Here is a 16584-nt window from a genome sequence, read left to right as displayed (position 1 = left end):
GATTCCCAGAGCCCAAGAAAAGTCTGCGGGCTATAGAGTGTTTTCTATTCGGGCTCCAGTACTATGGAATGCCCTCCTGGTAACAGTTAGAGATGCTACCTCAGTAGAAGCATTTAAGTCCCATCTTAAAACTCATTTGTATACTCTAGCCTTTAAATAGACCCCCCCTTTTAGACCAGTTGATCTGCCGTTTCTTTTCTGCTCTGCCCCCCTCTCCTTCGTGGAGAGGGGGGGGCACAGATTCGGTGACCACAGATGAGCGTGAGCTGTCCAAAGTCGGGACCCAGGGTGGACCACTCATCTGTGCATTAGTTGGGGACGTCTCTGCGCTGCTAACCTGTCTCCGCTCGAGATGATCTCCTGCTGGCCCCACTATGGACTGGACTCTCACTGTTATGTTAGATCCACTATGGATTGGACTCTCACAATATTATGCTAGATCCACTCGACGTCCATTGCACCGGTCGCCCAGGGGGAGGGGTCCCCACATCTGCGGTCCCCTCAAAGGTTTCTCATTGTCATCCCATTGGGTTGAGTTTTTTCTTGCCCTGATGTGGGATCTGAGCCAAGGATGTCGTTGTGGCTTGTGCAGCCCTTTGAACACTCGTGATTTAGGGCTACATAAGTAAACATTGATTGATTGAATCTAATTTGTATTCTCTTACATCCACTTTTACATGGTTTAACATGTTTTGTGTGTATGAAGATTGTATTTAATTTGACTTATTATGTAAATTGCTGAACCTGTTGTAAACTATTGAAACAGCAACTTGGTTCAATAAAAAAAAAAAAGATATTCTTTGATTAAAATTCTAAAAACATACTTGCGAAAATGAAAATGTGTACCTTGTCGAAATTGTTAAATCTGTGGTGCTACATTTAGGTTACATTTTTTAATGAATTAAACCAAACAACGAGTGCTGGCAGTAAACTCAAGATGGCAGCAGACACATGCGCTCTCGTGCAGACGAAGAAGAAGAATAAGCCGTAAAGCGTGTGTTGAGTTTACTTTTACGTCCACAAACTGCTGCTTGGCGGCAGTTTTGTCCTAATAAGCTTTATGGAATTTCACTGAGAGAACTCTTTCTGCATTATTTGTGAAGTTAGACAAACAATAGTAGTACCCAATAAACATGGTACGTGGACGTTCCGTCCGAGTGTCGAATTAATTTACTATTCGGGCGACATTTATTGCAATTACACAACGGCCTTTTGAATTAAAAGGAAGGGTCTCGCTAGTTTTAATTTCGTGCACTAGACCCGTTTATCTAAGTGAAGGCATGGATCCCAACCGAATAATCCAGGCTCTGAGGGGAACTATCGATCCTAAACTGAGAAGATCGGCAGAAGATGAACTCAATCAGGTGGGTGCTGTCCAAAGCAGTGAGTTGTTTACTAGCTGTAGTCATTACGATCTGTGTTTTGACTTTAAGAGTGTGTTTACGTTGTTGTTTTAAGCACATGCAGCTAGAAACACTACTATCAAATCTGCTATTATCACAACGTAAAGTAGAGTAATGTAAATGGACTGTATGCATTCCAATTTTGCATGTAGCTTGCTTTATTAGGCTGCTGCAGGGTTTGTTTGCTATTACATGTACGGCGGCTGACAGAGGCCAAACACTCCAGACAAGAAATGATTCAAAACCGATAAGGCACCATAAAATTGATTGATTGATCGATTGAAACTTGTATTAGTAGATTGCACAGTACAGTACATATTCCGTACAATTGACCACTAAATGGTAACACCCGAATACGTTTTTCAACTTGTTTAAGTCGGGGTCCACGTTAATCAATTCATGGTAACTGAAACTAAAACGCCTACAACTGACTGGAACATGTTGTAAATTAAAATTGCTGCAATCATATAAACGCTTACATTGTATCGTATGCATGTTCGAAAATAAACTGAAACTGAACATGAATTGAACTGAACTGTAGGGTTAAAAAAAAGTGCAAAAGAAAAATGCTGCCAAAGCTCAAACACACACACACACACACACACACACACACACACACACACACACACACACACACACACACACACACACACACACACACACACACACACACACACACACACACACACACACACACACACACACACACACACACACACAACCAACCAACAAAACAGAAGTAAGCCAGGTTATCAGGGGCGCTGGATCTGAGGGTTATTCATCCTTAAAAACCTAATGACATGACATTTCAATGTATTATAGTGCACCCGATTTTTACAACCAAGATATAAAGAAAAATCTATTTCATTCTGCCGACTTTCATCTGGGCGTCTGCATCCGCCGAATTTACTGGTTTGAGAAATGACGTGCATAATTTGCCATAACTCATGGACTTTTGTGGTTTCAATATAAACAATGTATAGAAATATGAATGAACTATCCTGTAACTTTGTTTAGTAGTTGGTAATATTATGTGTGTTAATTACTTTTTTCAGGTCAATTTAGTTTAGTAACCATCATTTTTTACTATACTGTAATGCAATCAAAAAATAATTCATTAACTTGTATTCGTTTTTTTTTTCCAACAATTTGTATTACATTTGAGTTTTTTTTACAATTTGTTGCTGTCTATTAAATTAAACCTAACATAAAAAATTGTGAACTGTTAATATCATTGTACGGGTTAAACTCCCATACATCCAATAATTACTTTCTCAATTTTCTGTCTTCTCTCAATTTTCTGTCTTCTTTGGTGTGTTTTAGTCCTACAAGATCATCAACTTTGCACCAACTCTGCTCCAAATAATTGCATCAGAGCAGGTGGAGTTTCCTGTTTGCCAGGCAGGTATGGCAAATATGGATATGACAAATGAATGTATCCATTGTAGTGGCCATTTCGGGACATCTCTCCAGTTGCCGTCTGCTGTGCTGCGGAATGCTTGATAGTCTTCTATAGAGGCACTCAGTAGCTTGATTTTTATCAAATATTGATTTGTTGGAATTCTGTATAAAGATAAAACATTTAACTGTAATGGTCCAAATAAATCTGTAGCCTTTAGTGTCAAGCTCACTTTGCTTCCATTCAATTCTGTCATATCCTTTTTTTTTCTTTTTGACAATAAGCTTTTACAAGTTCTACTTCTCTCATATTTCCCAAACACTCCAACATCAAAGCATTCAGCTCGTTTAGGAAATTTGGACTAACAATTTTCCACAACCTGAAAATACCCACTTTTACCTTAAACAAATTGTCATTGAACTTGAGAATTCTTACTTAACTGATTCAAACCATCCATCCATTTTCTTCCGCTTATCCGAGGTCGGGTTGCGGGGGCAGCAGCCTAAGCAGGGAAGCCCAGACTTCCCTCTCCCCAGCCACTTCGTCCAGCTCCTCCCGGGGGATCCCGAGGCGTTCCCAGGCCAGCCGGGAGACATAGTCTTCCCAACGTGTCCTGGGTCTTCCCCTTGACCTCATGCCGGTCGGACGTGCCCCAAACACCTTCCTAGGGAGGCGTTCGGGTGGCGTCCTGAGCAGATGCCCGAACCACCTCATCTGGCTCCTCTCGATGTGGAGGAGCAGCGGCTTTACTTTAAGCTCCTCCCGGATGACAGAGCTTCTCACCCTATCTCTAAGGGAGAGACCCACCACCCGGCGGAGGAAACTCATTTCGGCCGCTTGTACCCGGGATCTTGTCCTTTCGGTCATAACCCAAAGCTCATGACCATAGGTGAGGATGGGAACGTAGATCGACCGGTAAATTGAAAACTTTGCCTTCCGGCTCAGCTCCTTCTTCACCACAATGGATCGATACAGCGTCCGCATTACTGAAGACGCCGCACCGATCCGCCTGTCGATATCACGATCTACTCTTCCCCCACTCGTGAGCAAGAGTCCTAGGTACTTGAACTCCTCCACCTGGGGCAAGATCTCCTCCCCAACTTGGAGATGGCACTCCACCCTTTCCTGGTCAAGAACCATGGACTCGGACTTGGAGGTGCTGATTCTCATCCCAGTCGCTTCACACTCGGCTGCGAACCGATCCAGTGAGAGCTGAAGATCCTGGCCAGTTGAAGCCATCAGGACCACATCATCTGCAAAAAGCAGAGACCTAATCCTGCAGCCACCAAACCGGATCCCCTCAATGCCCTGACTGCGCCTAGAAATTCTGTCCATAAAAGTTATGAACAGAACTGGTTACAAAGGGCAGCCTTGGCGGAGTCCGACCCTCACTGGAAACAGGTCCGACTTACTGCCGGCAATGCGGACCAAGCTCTGACACTGATCATACAGGGAGCGGACCACCACAATCAGACAGTCCGATATCCCATACTCTCTGAGCACTCCCCACAGGACTTCCCGGGGGACACGGTCGAATGCCTTCTCCAAGTCCACAAAGCACATGTAGACTGGTTGGGCAAACTCCCATGCATCCTCAAGAACCCTGCAGAGAGTATAGCTGGTCTACCGTTCCACGACCATGACGAAAACCACACTATTCTTCCTGGATCCGAGGTTCAACTATCCGGCGTAGCCTCTTCTCTGGTACACCTGAATAGACCTTACCAGGAAGGCTGAGGAGTGTGATCCCACGATAGTTGGAACACACACTCCGGTTCCCCTTCTTAAAGAGAGGAACCACCAGCCCGGTCTGCCAATCCAGAGGTACCGCCCCCGATGTCCACGCGATGTTGCAGAGTCTTGTCAACCAAGACAGCCCCACAGTGTCCAGAGCCTTAAGGAACTCCGGGCGGATCTCATCCACCCCCGGGGCCTTGCCACAGAGGAGCTTTTTAACTACCTCGGCAACCTCAGCCCCAGAAATAGGAGAGCCCACCACAGATTACCCAGGCACTGCTTCCTCATAGGAGGATGTGTTGGTGGGATTGAGGAGGTCTTCGAAGTATTCCCTCCACCGATCCACAACAGCCGCAGTAGAGGTCAGCAGCACACCATCCTCACCATACACGGTGTTGACAGTGCACTGCCCCCCCCCCCCCCCCCCCCCCGAGGTGGTGGATGGTGATTCAAACCATTCCATCAAAACATGCACCTAATTTCAATTATTATAATGAATTATTCTGTTTTCCTGGATTTTCACATATTCCAGCCAACAAATTCCAGTTGGAATCAATGGAACATTCCATCTAACAATTTCCCACTCTTACTATAATTTCACATTTTCCATACAGCTTTAGCTCTTCAGTATTCATACAATTGCTGCTTATATATTTGTTTATTGTTTTATTGATAATTTTACCGACCGATAAGTCTGTGAAATTGGTTGAAATATGAACCAACAAGAAATGATTGTTTATCTGATTGCTTGTTTGCAGCGGCCATTTATCTGAAGAACATGATAAGCCAGTACTGGCAGGACAGGGAGCCGTCTTTGGGAAAAGGCGTGTTCCCTTTCAACATTCATGAAAACGACCGTCAGCAGATCAGAGACCACATTGTGGAAGCTATCATCCGCTGTCCTGAGACCGTCCGGTACATATATTCTCACTCTTGTTGTATTTACTCCATTACTTTAACTGATATTGGGAATTCTGTGCAATTACTGTAAGCTGTATTATGAATACAACGTAGTTATGATGTTTAAGTTGTGTAAGTTCAGTATTGGTTTAATCAGTTTATCAATCACTGATGGATGCTATCAAATAAGGATGAGTGATACTTTTTTATTGTTCAGCCTTGGTCAAGCACATCATTGTGTAATTTATGGACTTATCACATCACTTCTCTTTCCAGATTGTAAAACAAATTTAACTTGATCCTATTTTATCTATATTCAGCTTAATTGGTTCTGTGACAGAGCTCTTAACTCAAAACACTTGTATCTAAAACTAACACCGGCCGTTGGAATGAATTAAAATCAATTTAATTGGTGCCGTGCCCCCTCAAAACAGCAGAATTTTAACACATGACATGCTTTCAAAAATAAAAACAAAGGTTTAGATAAGAAACATTGTCAATAGAATGTAGTTATAACAACTACAGTAGTTTTATGAAGCAAGGTCAGAGAACAAAGAGAGCACAGTCTACCAAGTCAAATTCCTTGTGTGTTAAACATACTTGGCCAATAAATTTGTTTCTCATTCTGATAATGTACAGCATTTACCCTGTAGAGAAGACATGTCTCCTTCAAGCTGTTTCTCCGTCACACACACCATTAGCAGCTTTTCCATATTTTCATGGATAAATGTCCACTTTATACAGTAGCTATTACTTAAAAATTCTGGCTGGTGTTAAACACATTCTGTTTCAGTTTGGTGCAGACTAGCAGTGAATCGCTCAAACTGCTTCACCAAGTTGGCGACATGCTCTGTCATGTTTTTGATGATTTTTTTTATTATTCATTGAATACCATCCACTTCTTCTGCCCACTTCACTTTCTTCACTTTTAGCCATGTTGTCGTTTTTAGGGCTTCCATAGCGAGTCTGGTGACAGATTAAGTTTGACCTATACGCTACTTTATATCAGAAATAACAACAGTGGCGGATCCATGTGAATGTACAAGCCAGTCTGCCCCACAACAAGAGGATAGAGAAAAATATGGAGCTTATTGACTTCAACGCGGACTACAATGGCAGACTCGCGCAAACCACTTTGTGTAAATTTATACCATATATGGAATAATCCGCTGAGGTCACCTGTGTGAAAAACGTCACAGGACAGAGCAAATTCCCAAACGGTTTGTTTAGACGAAGTATGAAGGTAGGCAATATTGTTTTATAAATAGCTCGGCAATGCTTCCACGGTCTGATTTCAAATTTTCGGGATTAATGCAGATCCTGAAAACTCACGATAGCAGGTACCAATAGGTAAGAAAAGTTGGTTTTGCATAATAGGGCCCCGTTAAGTTGAGGTACCACTGTAGTTGAGATCTTCACGTTGCAAAGATGGCAACTAATTAGCCTTGCGATCAATGATCATGTGAGTTTGAAAGAGGACAGTTTAAATATATATTACATTTGGGAAGCCCTCTTGATTCTGTCTTTGCAAGCCAAATTTGCACGGGCACCCCTTAGGCACCCCTGCACTCAAGCTTTTATTTTGACGATTTCTTATTGTTCGTGGAGCTACAGCTATTACTATTCAAGTAAATAACAAATATTATGTAATACTGCATTACTTGTTTTTGAGCTTTTGGAGCCAGCTCCAGCTCGGCACACCTGTGGTGCCTTGACACTAAAAAACAAAATATCTGCCAGAACCATGGGAACTTCCTCACAACCTGTTCTAAAACAGCCACAGTGGAAAGGGGTTCAGCTGTTACAGGCAATAAAGTTGGACCAATACTTTGATATTTAATTAAATGTATTGCTCATATTCCACTGGGCAGCCAGATTCTATCCTGCATTACATTATATGTCATTTCGGGGTTTTTTTGCCACAATTTGGGCACGCCTGCTTTAGAGCTGACAATTTCGCTAGTGTCTAGCATGATGGAATGCTTGGTGATTATGCCAGGTTTTGTATGACTTTTGCGTCATATATTTTTTTTTAAATGTGGTTGAACTGTTTTTTAAAAATGTTTAAAAATGTTTGTTTAATTTATTCATTTATCTCTTTTTAGGGTTGATTTCTAAACTGTGTATAACATTTATTTAGCCACAATTCGATACAAAACTTAACATCCAAAACAAACACCATCTTTCAAAACGGCAACAATACGAACATAAAAAATAAACAATATCTTCTATAAAATGTTCCAAAATATGTGCATGAAAATATCTTCTCTAGATTTTTCAAACAATATCGTGTATACCTTATGAGACATTTACTTTGGAGGTTGTGGCGACTTGTCCAGGGTGTACCCCGCCTTCCGCCCGAATGCAGCTGAGATAGGCTCCAGCACCCCCCGCGACCCCAAAAGGGACAAGCGGTAGAAAATGGATGGATGGATGGATGGATGAGTTCCATTGTGTTACAATCTAAAATCATCCTCAGTAACAACATCACATGGCTTTGCTCTGTTTGCAGCGCCCAGTTGACCATATGTCTTCGAACGATCATCAAACATGACTTCCCAGGACGTTGGACGGCCATAGTGGACAAGTTAAGTTTGTACTTGCAGTCCAACAACAGTGGCAGCTGGTACGGCAGCCTGTTGTCTCTCTATCAGCTGGTCAAAACCTATGAGTGAGTACTTTTGTTTGTATTTATATTTTTTGAATGGCTCCTTCAAGGGCCATAAACCCATTCATTCATCAACAGTCTCTTGTCAGGCTGACTAACCACATACTAGGGAAGTAACAATTAACGGTATCAATGATAAACTGCGGTAAAATGCCAGACAATTAGTATTAATGTTTTACATTTAAATGACCGTAAAACCGCTTATCACTAGCTAGCAACTACTGCAGCTTATCACGAGTTATCAGCTGGTGCTGTTAATCGCTAGCTAGTAGTTTGCGCCATTAATCACTTGCACCGCTAATTACTCGCGCCACTAATCGCTCACTAGTTTAAGTGCTAACATGAATACAAGACACATTAACATCTTTCCTCATCACATCATTATGAAAGACATGACGACGGGTGTATTTTTTTTATTGCATTCTAAATATTAAATAAACGTAAATAAAAGTCCGCTTACAGCACAGCCAATGGAAGGTCCTCTATTCTGCCCATAAAATCCAATAAATAACCATCCAAAAAGCACCAACAATACTCCATTTATATTTCATGGCTTGAATATTAACCAAGTATTAGTGATATTATTCTTAGAAACGCTAACACAGACAAACTATTAATGGCGGCGCCGTGATCACTTCCTGTGTGCCTATGTTTACATCATCAAATGTTCTGCTGCTTTCTTGTTTCCCTGCTACCTGTAAGTTTATTGTAGATTCATAAATCATGCATCTCACCTGAAAAGTAGATGGCTGGGAATATAATCCGACAAATTGGAACAGTCTGATAGCCATTTAGAACCTGGAACTGGCGAGAACGAAACGAAAAGCATTACTATTTTATCCATTTAGTTCCAATACTATACCCAAATGAACCGATTATGGTGTACAGTTACACTCCTACAACGCACATTTTGAGATGACTGCTTAGCGGGTGAATAAGCAAGTCTTTTTTGTGGAAAAATAGGTTGACATTATTGTAGTTATATTTATGCAGAATAGAGTTTTTCTTCATCTAACCGAAGATGATTCTTTCCAGTGGGATTTATCAGATAGTGTGTGTACTTCAGGTACAGGAAGGCAGATGAGAGGGAACCGTTGCTTGCAGCCATGCAAATCTTTTTGCCCAGGATTCAGCAACTCATCATACAGCTGCTGTCAGATGCCACAATCTTCTCTGTCCTCATCCAAAAACAGATTGTTAAAATCTTCCATTCTCTTGTACAGGTATGTTTGTTTGTTTACTAAATAAATTCACAGTTGTCATTCTAACTATTATGTTATCAGAATATCAATAAATTAATTAAGTCTTCAAATATGTACTTTTACGCAGTGGTTTTCAAACTTTTTTCACCAAGTACCACCTCAGAAAAAACTTGTCTCTTCAAGTACCACCATAATAACCAACATCAAAATACAGTAGCATAGTAGGCCTAAGTAGTCATTAAAAACAAAGCAGAGGTTTTATTTAACAAGTATATTTAATATTTTTTATCACTGCAATAGTACACACAGATTGAATAGTAACAATGTCTTTGAATATAGGGAAAAAACACTGCTTTAATCAAGTGATTATTTGGTGTACCACTTGATAGAGCCCTGTACCACAGTTTAAGAATCCATGTTTTAGAGCATCAAAATACCCACATGAGCACCAACTTTGCCTGGGCCAGGTCAGAGCCCTCGGGATTGGTAACTCCTTGTGTGTCCAGTAGGAAAAGATGATGAAAAGAGAACTGTAATAATGATAATAGTTATCTTATTCTGGGCTGTACTTGCAGTATTCACTGCCGCTCCAGTTGATCAACAACACTGTGATGACTCAGTGGATGGAAATACTACGAGCCATAATGGACAAAGATGTTCCTGCTGTAAGAACACATACACACTATCACACCTACACTCATAATTCTTGCTAAAGTCTTGTGTAAATCATTGTTTTCACCGATGTTGGCAACATCTTTGAATACCCCATACATACAACTTGGAATGACTGAAAAGTATTTTTTAAAATAAGTTAATGTTAACATACTACGGGCCTGATTTACTAAGCTCTAAGTAACATACGCTAAACAGTGTGTGTAATCTAAAAAATAGAGTGTACTATTAGTGGGCGTATTGCGTGCGATCTACTAACACTGCGTATGCAATTGAAAAGTGGTGCAGACCGCCTTATTCAAATGAGGATTTTGTGTGTATTATAAGAGGCTTTCGTCACAGAGACATTCAATCATTTACTGCACATTCATGTTGTCATGCTCTTACTTGTAGTGCTTTGCTATGTTTTCAAACCAGCAGGCATTTCAGTAGCAGTCGTGCAGTGCATCTACATTGACACCACTATTTTTTATATATTTTTTTGTATTTTTTTTTATAACCGCTGAAGGTGCATGGGAGGGAGGCTGCACGTAAACGTGTTCAAGATGAAAAAAATGCATACTTCAAGAAATTTTTATTATACAAAATATATGTTATTAATATATATTGTATGTGAAAAACAAACATCATCAAACTCATTCGTTTTAATCACCACCTTAAGTCCTTTAGCAGCTATAAAATTACAAACCCCGTTTCCATATGAGTTGGGAAATTGTGTTAGATGTAAATATAAACGGAATACAATGATTTGCAAATCATTTTCAACCCATATTCAGTTGAATATGCTACAAAGACAACATATTTGATGTTCAAACTGCTAAACTTTTTTTTGTGTGCAAATAATCATTAACTTTAGAATTTGATGCCAGCAACACGTGACAAAGAATTTGGGAAAGGTGGCAATAAATACTGATAAAGTTGAGGAATGCTCATCAAACACTTATTTGGAACATCCCACAGGTGAACAGGCAAATTGGGAACAGGTGAGTGCCATGATTGGGTATAAAAGTAGATTCCATGAAATGCTCAGTCATTCACAAACAAGGATGGAGCGAGGGTCACCACTTTGTCAACAAATGCGTGAGCAAATTGTTGAACAGTTTAAGAAAAACCTTTCTCTACCAGCTATTGCAAGGAATTTAGGGATTTCACCATCTACGGTCTGTAATATCATCAAAGGGTTCAGAGAATCTGGAGAAAGCAGCTAAGCCCGTGACCTTCGATCCCTCAGGCTGTACTGCATCAACAAGCGACATCAGTGTGTAAAGGATATCACCACATGGGCTCAGGAACACTTCAGAAACCCACTGTAAGTAACTACAGTTGGTCGCTACATCTGTAAGTGCAAGTTAAAACTCTCCTATGCAAGGCGAAAACCGTTTATCAACAACACCCAGAAACAGCGTAGGCTTTGCTGGGCCTGAGCTCATCTAAGATGGACTGATACAAAGTGGAAAAGTGTTCTGTGGTCTGACGAGTCCACATTTCAAATTGTTTTTGGAAACTGTGGACGTTGTGTACTCCGGACCAAAGAGGAAAAGAACCATCCGGATTGTTATAGGCGCAAAGTTGAAAAGCCAGCATCTGTGATGTTATGGGGTGTATTAGTTCCCAAGACATGGGTAACTTACACATCTGTGAAGGCGTCATTAATGCTGAAAGGTACATACAGGTTTTGGAGCAACATATGTTGCCATCCAAGCAACGTTACCATGGACGCCCCTGCTTATTTCAGCAAGACAATGCCAAGCCACGTGTTACATCAACGTGGCTTCATAGTAAAAGAGTGCGGGTACTAGACTGGCCTGCCTGTAGTCCAGACCTGTCTCCCATTGAAATTGTGTGGCGCATTATGAAGCCTAAAATACCGCAACGGAGACCCCCGGACTGTTGAACAACTGAAGCTGTACATCAAGCAAGAATGGGAAAGAATTCCACCTGAGAAGCTTAAAAAATGTATCTCCTCAGTTCCCAAACGTTTACTTAGTGTAAAGGCCATGTAACACAGTGGTGAACATGCCCTTTCCCAACTACTGTACTTTGGCACGTGTTGCAGCCATGAAATTCTAAGTTAATTATTATTTGCAAAAAAAAAAAAAAAAGTTTATGAGTTTGAACATCAAATATCTTGTCTTTGTAGTGCATTCAATTGAATATGGGTTGAAATGGATTTGCAAATCATTGTATTCCGTTTATACAGGTATTTACATCTAACACAATTTCCCAACTCATATGGAAACAGGGTTTGTACAAAATTGACTGACGATATGTCTATTTTTAATTTCTGACTATCCAAAATGTTCACACACACACACACACACACACACACACACACACACACACACACACACACACACACACACACACACACACACACACACACACACACACACACACACACACACACACACACACACACACACACACACACACACACACACACACACACACACACACACGTAGGACAGGGGATTATCATCTGTACATCGTCTGTCTGTGCAGCACGAGCACTGAACCTGCAGCCGTGTGTGGAACTATGTCAGTTTACACGTCCTTTTCAAACGTGCTAAATAAAACACAAAATAGTGCCCCCACAATAGTGATGAGTGTTGATAAGTCGCATTGCATGTGCTAAATAATTATAGCTGCATTTTCTCCTCCCAGTATTGTGGGTGTTTTTATGATCAGCATGTATTTTGCATATTAATGAAGACAGAGACGCAAAATGTATTGCATGCCTAATTCTGATTACTTTACAGATGCAATGCACTTTGCACACGTTTAGTAGATCAACTGTGCATGTGCCATCAGGTTTGCACGTGTTTTAGTACACGCAACCTTTAGTAAATCAGGCCCTATGAGTTTTTATTGATAGTCCGTGCAGTGTACCAGGGCACGTAGACACACATACAGTCCAAAAGTTTTGACGAGTGCAAGATCTTAATGCCATACTTAAGCAAGGTACACTTGCCAGGACAAGTCTGGTTTAATGACGCAATCTTTGCATTTGTTTGCAGACTTTGAACGTGGATGAAGATGACCGTCCTGTGTTACCATGGTGGAAGTGTAAGAAATGGGCATTGCGTGTCATCACACGACTGTTCAAGAGGTGAGACTTAGTATTTTTTTTTCAACACCGTGAACATTTTTAGCAGTTAGGTATTTGATTCCATACAAATATATGAACAGTCCAGAACGTTTATCATAAAGAGACTGGATGGTTATGGTTATGATTTATTTGTTACAAGTTTCATTAAGGGACTTCATGCGGTTACATTTGCACATTTCAACATATCTGAAAAGGAGTAGGAAGAAGCAAAGCTTATACCAATATTTAATCTGTCTTTTACTGATAGTTCATTCACACTCTAACTTTTGCATGTTTAAACTTGGTTCACTGTGTGTTAAAAAAACAAATTAAAAAAATTCAATTAGGATTATGAATTAATTTATATTTATTTTGATTGAGGATATAAGTATTTGAGCTGCCACATACCAGCAAGCATTATGTTGATTATCTGCAATATACTCAATATGACATATTGAGTATCAAACTTCAGAGGGCTGCTTGTAACTGCGAAACATATATAATACTGTAAAACCATACAAATGTAGAATGTAATCGCCTCATGACATTCAACACTTGCTCCTTCATTTGATTATTATCATTGTTTACCAACAAACCGATGGAAAACCTGTTTCGACAACACAAGTCAAGGTGACAAGCAGATATGAAGGTTTTTTCATTTTGTTAGTTTATTTCAACAGGGACCAGGCACATCAATCAACATTGTTGTAAATGTGCAAGTTTGAGCTACTAAGCTAGTTTCCAACCATAGTCCATAGGCAAGATGTAGATCACCAGCAGCAAACTATATACAATAAAAACAACAATCATTAACAGCCTACTTAAAATAGAAAAACAATATATTAATGTTTCACACACATTAAGCTGTCCTCAGAGACACAATTGTAAACCTGCACAAGACTGGACTGGAGGACAAGACCATTAACAAGCAATTGGGTGAGAATTTGTTAGCGCAACAGTGCTGTACGCTTAGCTTTTTCACTAGTAGCTACTAAACACAATTTCATTTTTAACACTTAAACAAGGTACACATGTGCACTCATAAATATAAACACAATGCCATCATAAGGCCTACTGTAATTAGACATATGATCTGTGCAGCAATTCCATCTTTGAGCTGATAAATGATTTAAGGGCTGATTTGGGGACAAAACACCAAAACAATGTCTGCTGGCGTTTTATATTTAAATATAGGAGATATTTTGTTAATACATATCCAGTATTACTAATATATCTCCCATATAAAAAAAACTTGCAATATCTGTTTTCTTGCTTTTAGATTATTCCAGTGCACCATCGCAGTTATTGCCAGTGTTGTGCCAAAATTTAGATTCTGTATTGCAAAAAGGGCGGTACAGATTATTTTTGTGTACTGCATGTTCAACAACATAGCAAAACACTACATGTTAAAAAGCTTGACATATGAGGAAAATGAGTGTCTCCGTGGTGACAGCTGGTAATACACGCAAAATCCTCATTCAAACAGGGCGGTCTACACCACTTTTGTACTTCCTAGTCTTAGTATTAGTAGATCACCCTCAACATGCCCATTAATAGTACACACACTTTTATAGTATGCACATGCTTTTTAGCAAGTGTTATTTGGATTTTAGTAGATTAGGTCTTCTGTGTTTCTGTTACAACAAAACTTCAATCAATTTCCTGGACTGTTAATATCTTTGTAAGGTGGTAACATTAAAAAATCATACATACGTGGTAATGCTTCTTGGTACATTCTCCTAGGTATGGAAGCCCTGGCAATGTCACAAAGGAGTATACTGAGTTTGCAGACTACTTCTTGAAGACTTATGCAGTGGGTATACAGCAAGTACGTATTTCCCTTGGTTTAAAATGTACTTACAGTATTTGTTGCTTTGACTAATGATTTTGTTTACATCCCGGTTGTTACCCCTTGTCCAGGTCTTGCTGAAGGTGGTCGACCAACACCGACAGAAGCAGTACGTTGCTCCTCGCGTTCTGCAGCAGTGTCTCAACTATCTCAACCAGGGCATCTCTCACTCACTGACGTGGAAACAAATGAAGCCGCACATGCAGGTACTCCAGGATGTGTGACGTTTAACATTGAACTGTATCCAATGCATTTATTCGCACATGTATACTCCATTTAGGACAATCAAGTATAGATTTCAGTAAGGGCATTTATTTGTTAGTTATTTCATGAAGTCTTTCATCTCTGACAGACTATTTGTCAGGAGGTGATCTTCCCTCTCATGTGTTACAAAGAAGAGGATGAGAGGCTGTGGCAGGAAGACCCATTTGAATACATCCACATGAAGTTTAGTAAGTACTTAAATCAAATAGTCCTCCTATATATGACGTGTACTGCACATACCAGTACTTTTCATTAGTGTTCGATGTCTACCGGTTCTCGTCATCAAGAAAACAGTTGAGATCATTGCTTGAATTATTCCCAAGCACAAAGGGGAAAAGTAAGGGCAATGTTTACAAAACTATTCAAATTTTACCTGACAGGATCTAAAGGTGCCATATGTAGTAATGTGGCTAGAAATGGTACCGCACTCACCGTCAAAATTTTGTAGTCCCCTCCCACTCTCCATGACTGAGGTTGCCAGATACGCAGCCGAATCCGAAGCCATCGAAATGAAAACAATAACAATATTTCGGACATGTAAATCTAATTTTGAAATGAGCATATCCCAGCTGAACTACCGTTATCAGTTATAAAGGTATTCGAAAAGAACATGATTTATTAATGCCTTTTGACACATCAGGGCCATTTAATGATGACTTGACATGAAATTATTACACATGGCACCTTTAAAGGGGAACTGCATTTTTTGGGGAATTCTGCCTATCATTCACAATATTTATGTAAAACAAGCACACATATGTTTGTTTTAGTTTAGTTTATTATTCTTCGGTCAATGGTCAACAAAATAAACAAACAGTTGTACATTCATAGATTGAAAATGAAAATGTTGCAGACTGAAAGGGTTTAGGCTGAAGTTGAACACTTATTGCGCCTAACCCTATAAACAATGTCAAGTACAAGATGAACTTCCGAAAATTATGAAATGTCCTTTGTACAACATATTATAAATACACATTATACACAACCTGAACACAGTTCAATTATATACACAGTAAAGGCATGTGAAATATCCTCGTACACATGTTAAACCTTTGCACCAATTATATACTACATACAAACAATTATACTTCCATTATTATTTATATCCTACATTTAGTTTTTAATTAATGTACGAAAGCCTATTGTGTGCCTTTAACCAGTTTTGTAATGTTCCTATGCCTTTAAGTTGATAGGTCAATCTGTGACGTCATTTCCCCTTTAAAGCACGTCTTTGTCAGAATAGCCGGTTTCAATCAGTGGTGGCAGCCGGCCTTGTGTGCGTTGACGACTAAATGTAAGTTTTGTCACATACTGTTACAGCATTTGAACTGAATGTCGTGCCTTGCTACTAGTGTTGGGTTGATGAGGCCTCATGAAGCATTTCGACACATTGCAAAACTGT

General features: G+C 39.9%; 1 protein-coding gene across 3 annotated transcripts in view; it reads left to right on the top strand.

The window, feature by feature from the left end:
* The first annotated feature begins 987 nt into the window (after positions 1–987).
* The window catches only part of ipo8 (importin 8), a 54164-nt gene continuing 38567 nt past the window's right edge, over positions 988–16584 (top strand). For 2 of the 3 annotated variants that reach the window (XM_062065610.1, XM_062065609.1), the window contains exons 1-10: positions 988–1364; positions 2727–2808; positions 5298–5454; positions 7952–8110; positions 9174–9330; positions 9885–9974; positions 12999–13090; positions 14813–14897; positions 14990–15124; positions 15271–15370. In XM_062065610.1, coding sequence (XP_061921594.1) covers positions 1281–1364; positions 2727–2808; positions 5298–5454; positions 7952–8110; positions 9174–9330; positions 9885–9974; positions 12999–13090; positions 14813–14897; positions 14990–15124; positions 15271–15370 — 1141 coding nt within the window. In that variant the 5' untranslated portion in view covers positions 988–1280. The remainder of the gene's footprint in view (positions 1365–2726; positions 2809–5297; positions 5455–7951; positions 8111–9173; positions 9331–9884; positions 9975–12998; positions 13091–14812; positions 14898–14989; positions 15125–15270; positions 15371–16584) is intronic. The other variant, XM_062065611.1, reaches the window with a different exon arrangement.

The sequence above is a fragment of the Entelurus aequoreus genome, linkage group LG12 (genome assembly GCF_033978785.1).
Source record: "Entelurus aequoreus isolate RoL-2023_Sb linkage group LG12, RoL_Eaeq_v1.1, whole genome shotgun sequence".
Taxonomy (NCBI): domain Eukaryota; kingdom Metazoa; phylum Chordata; class Actinopteri; order Syngnathiformes; family Syngnathidae; genus Entelurus; species Entelurus aequoreus.
Note: the sequence above shows the minus strand (reverse complement) of the source record. Positions and strands in the feature narration are given on the sequence as shown.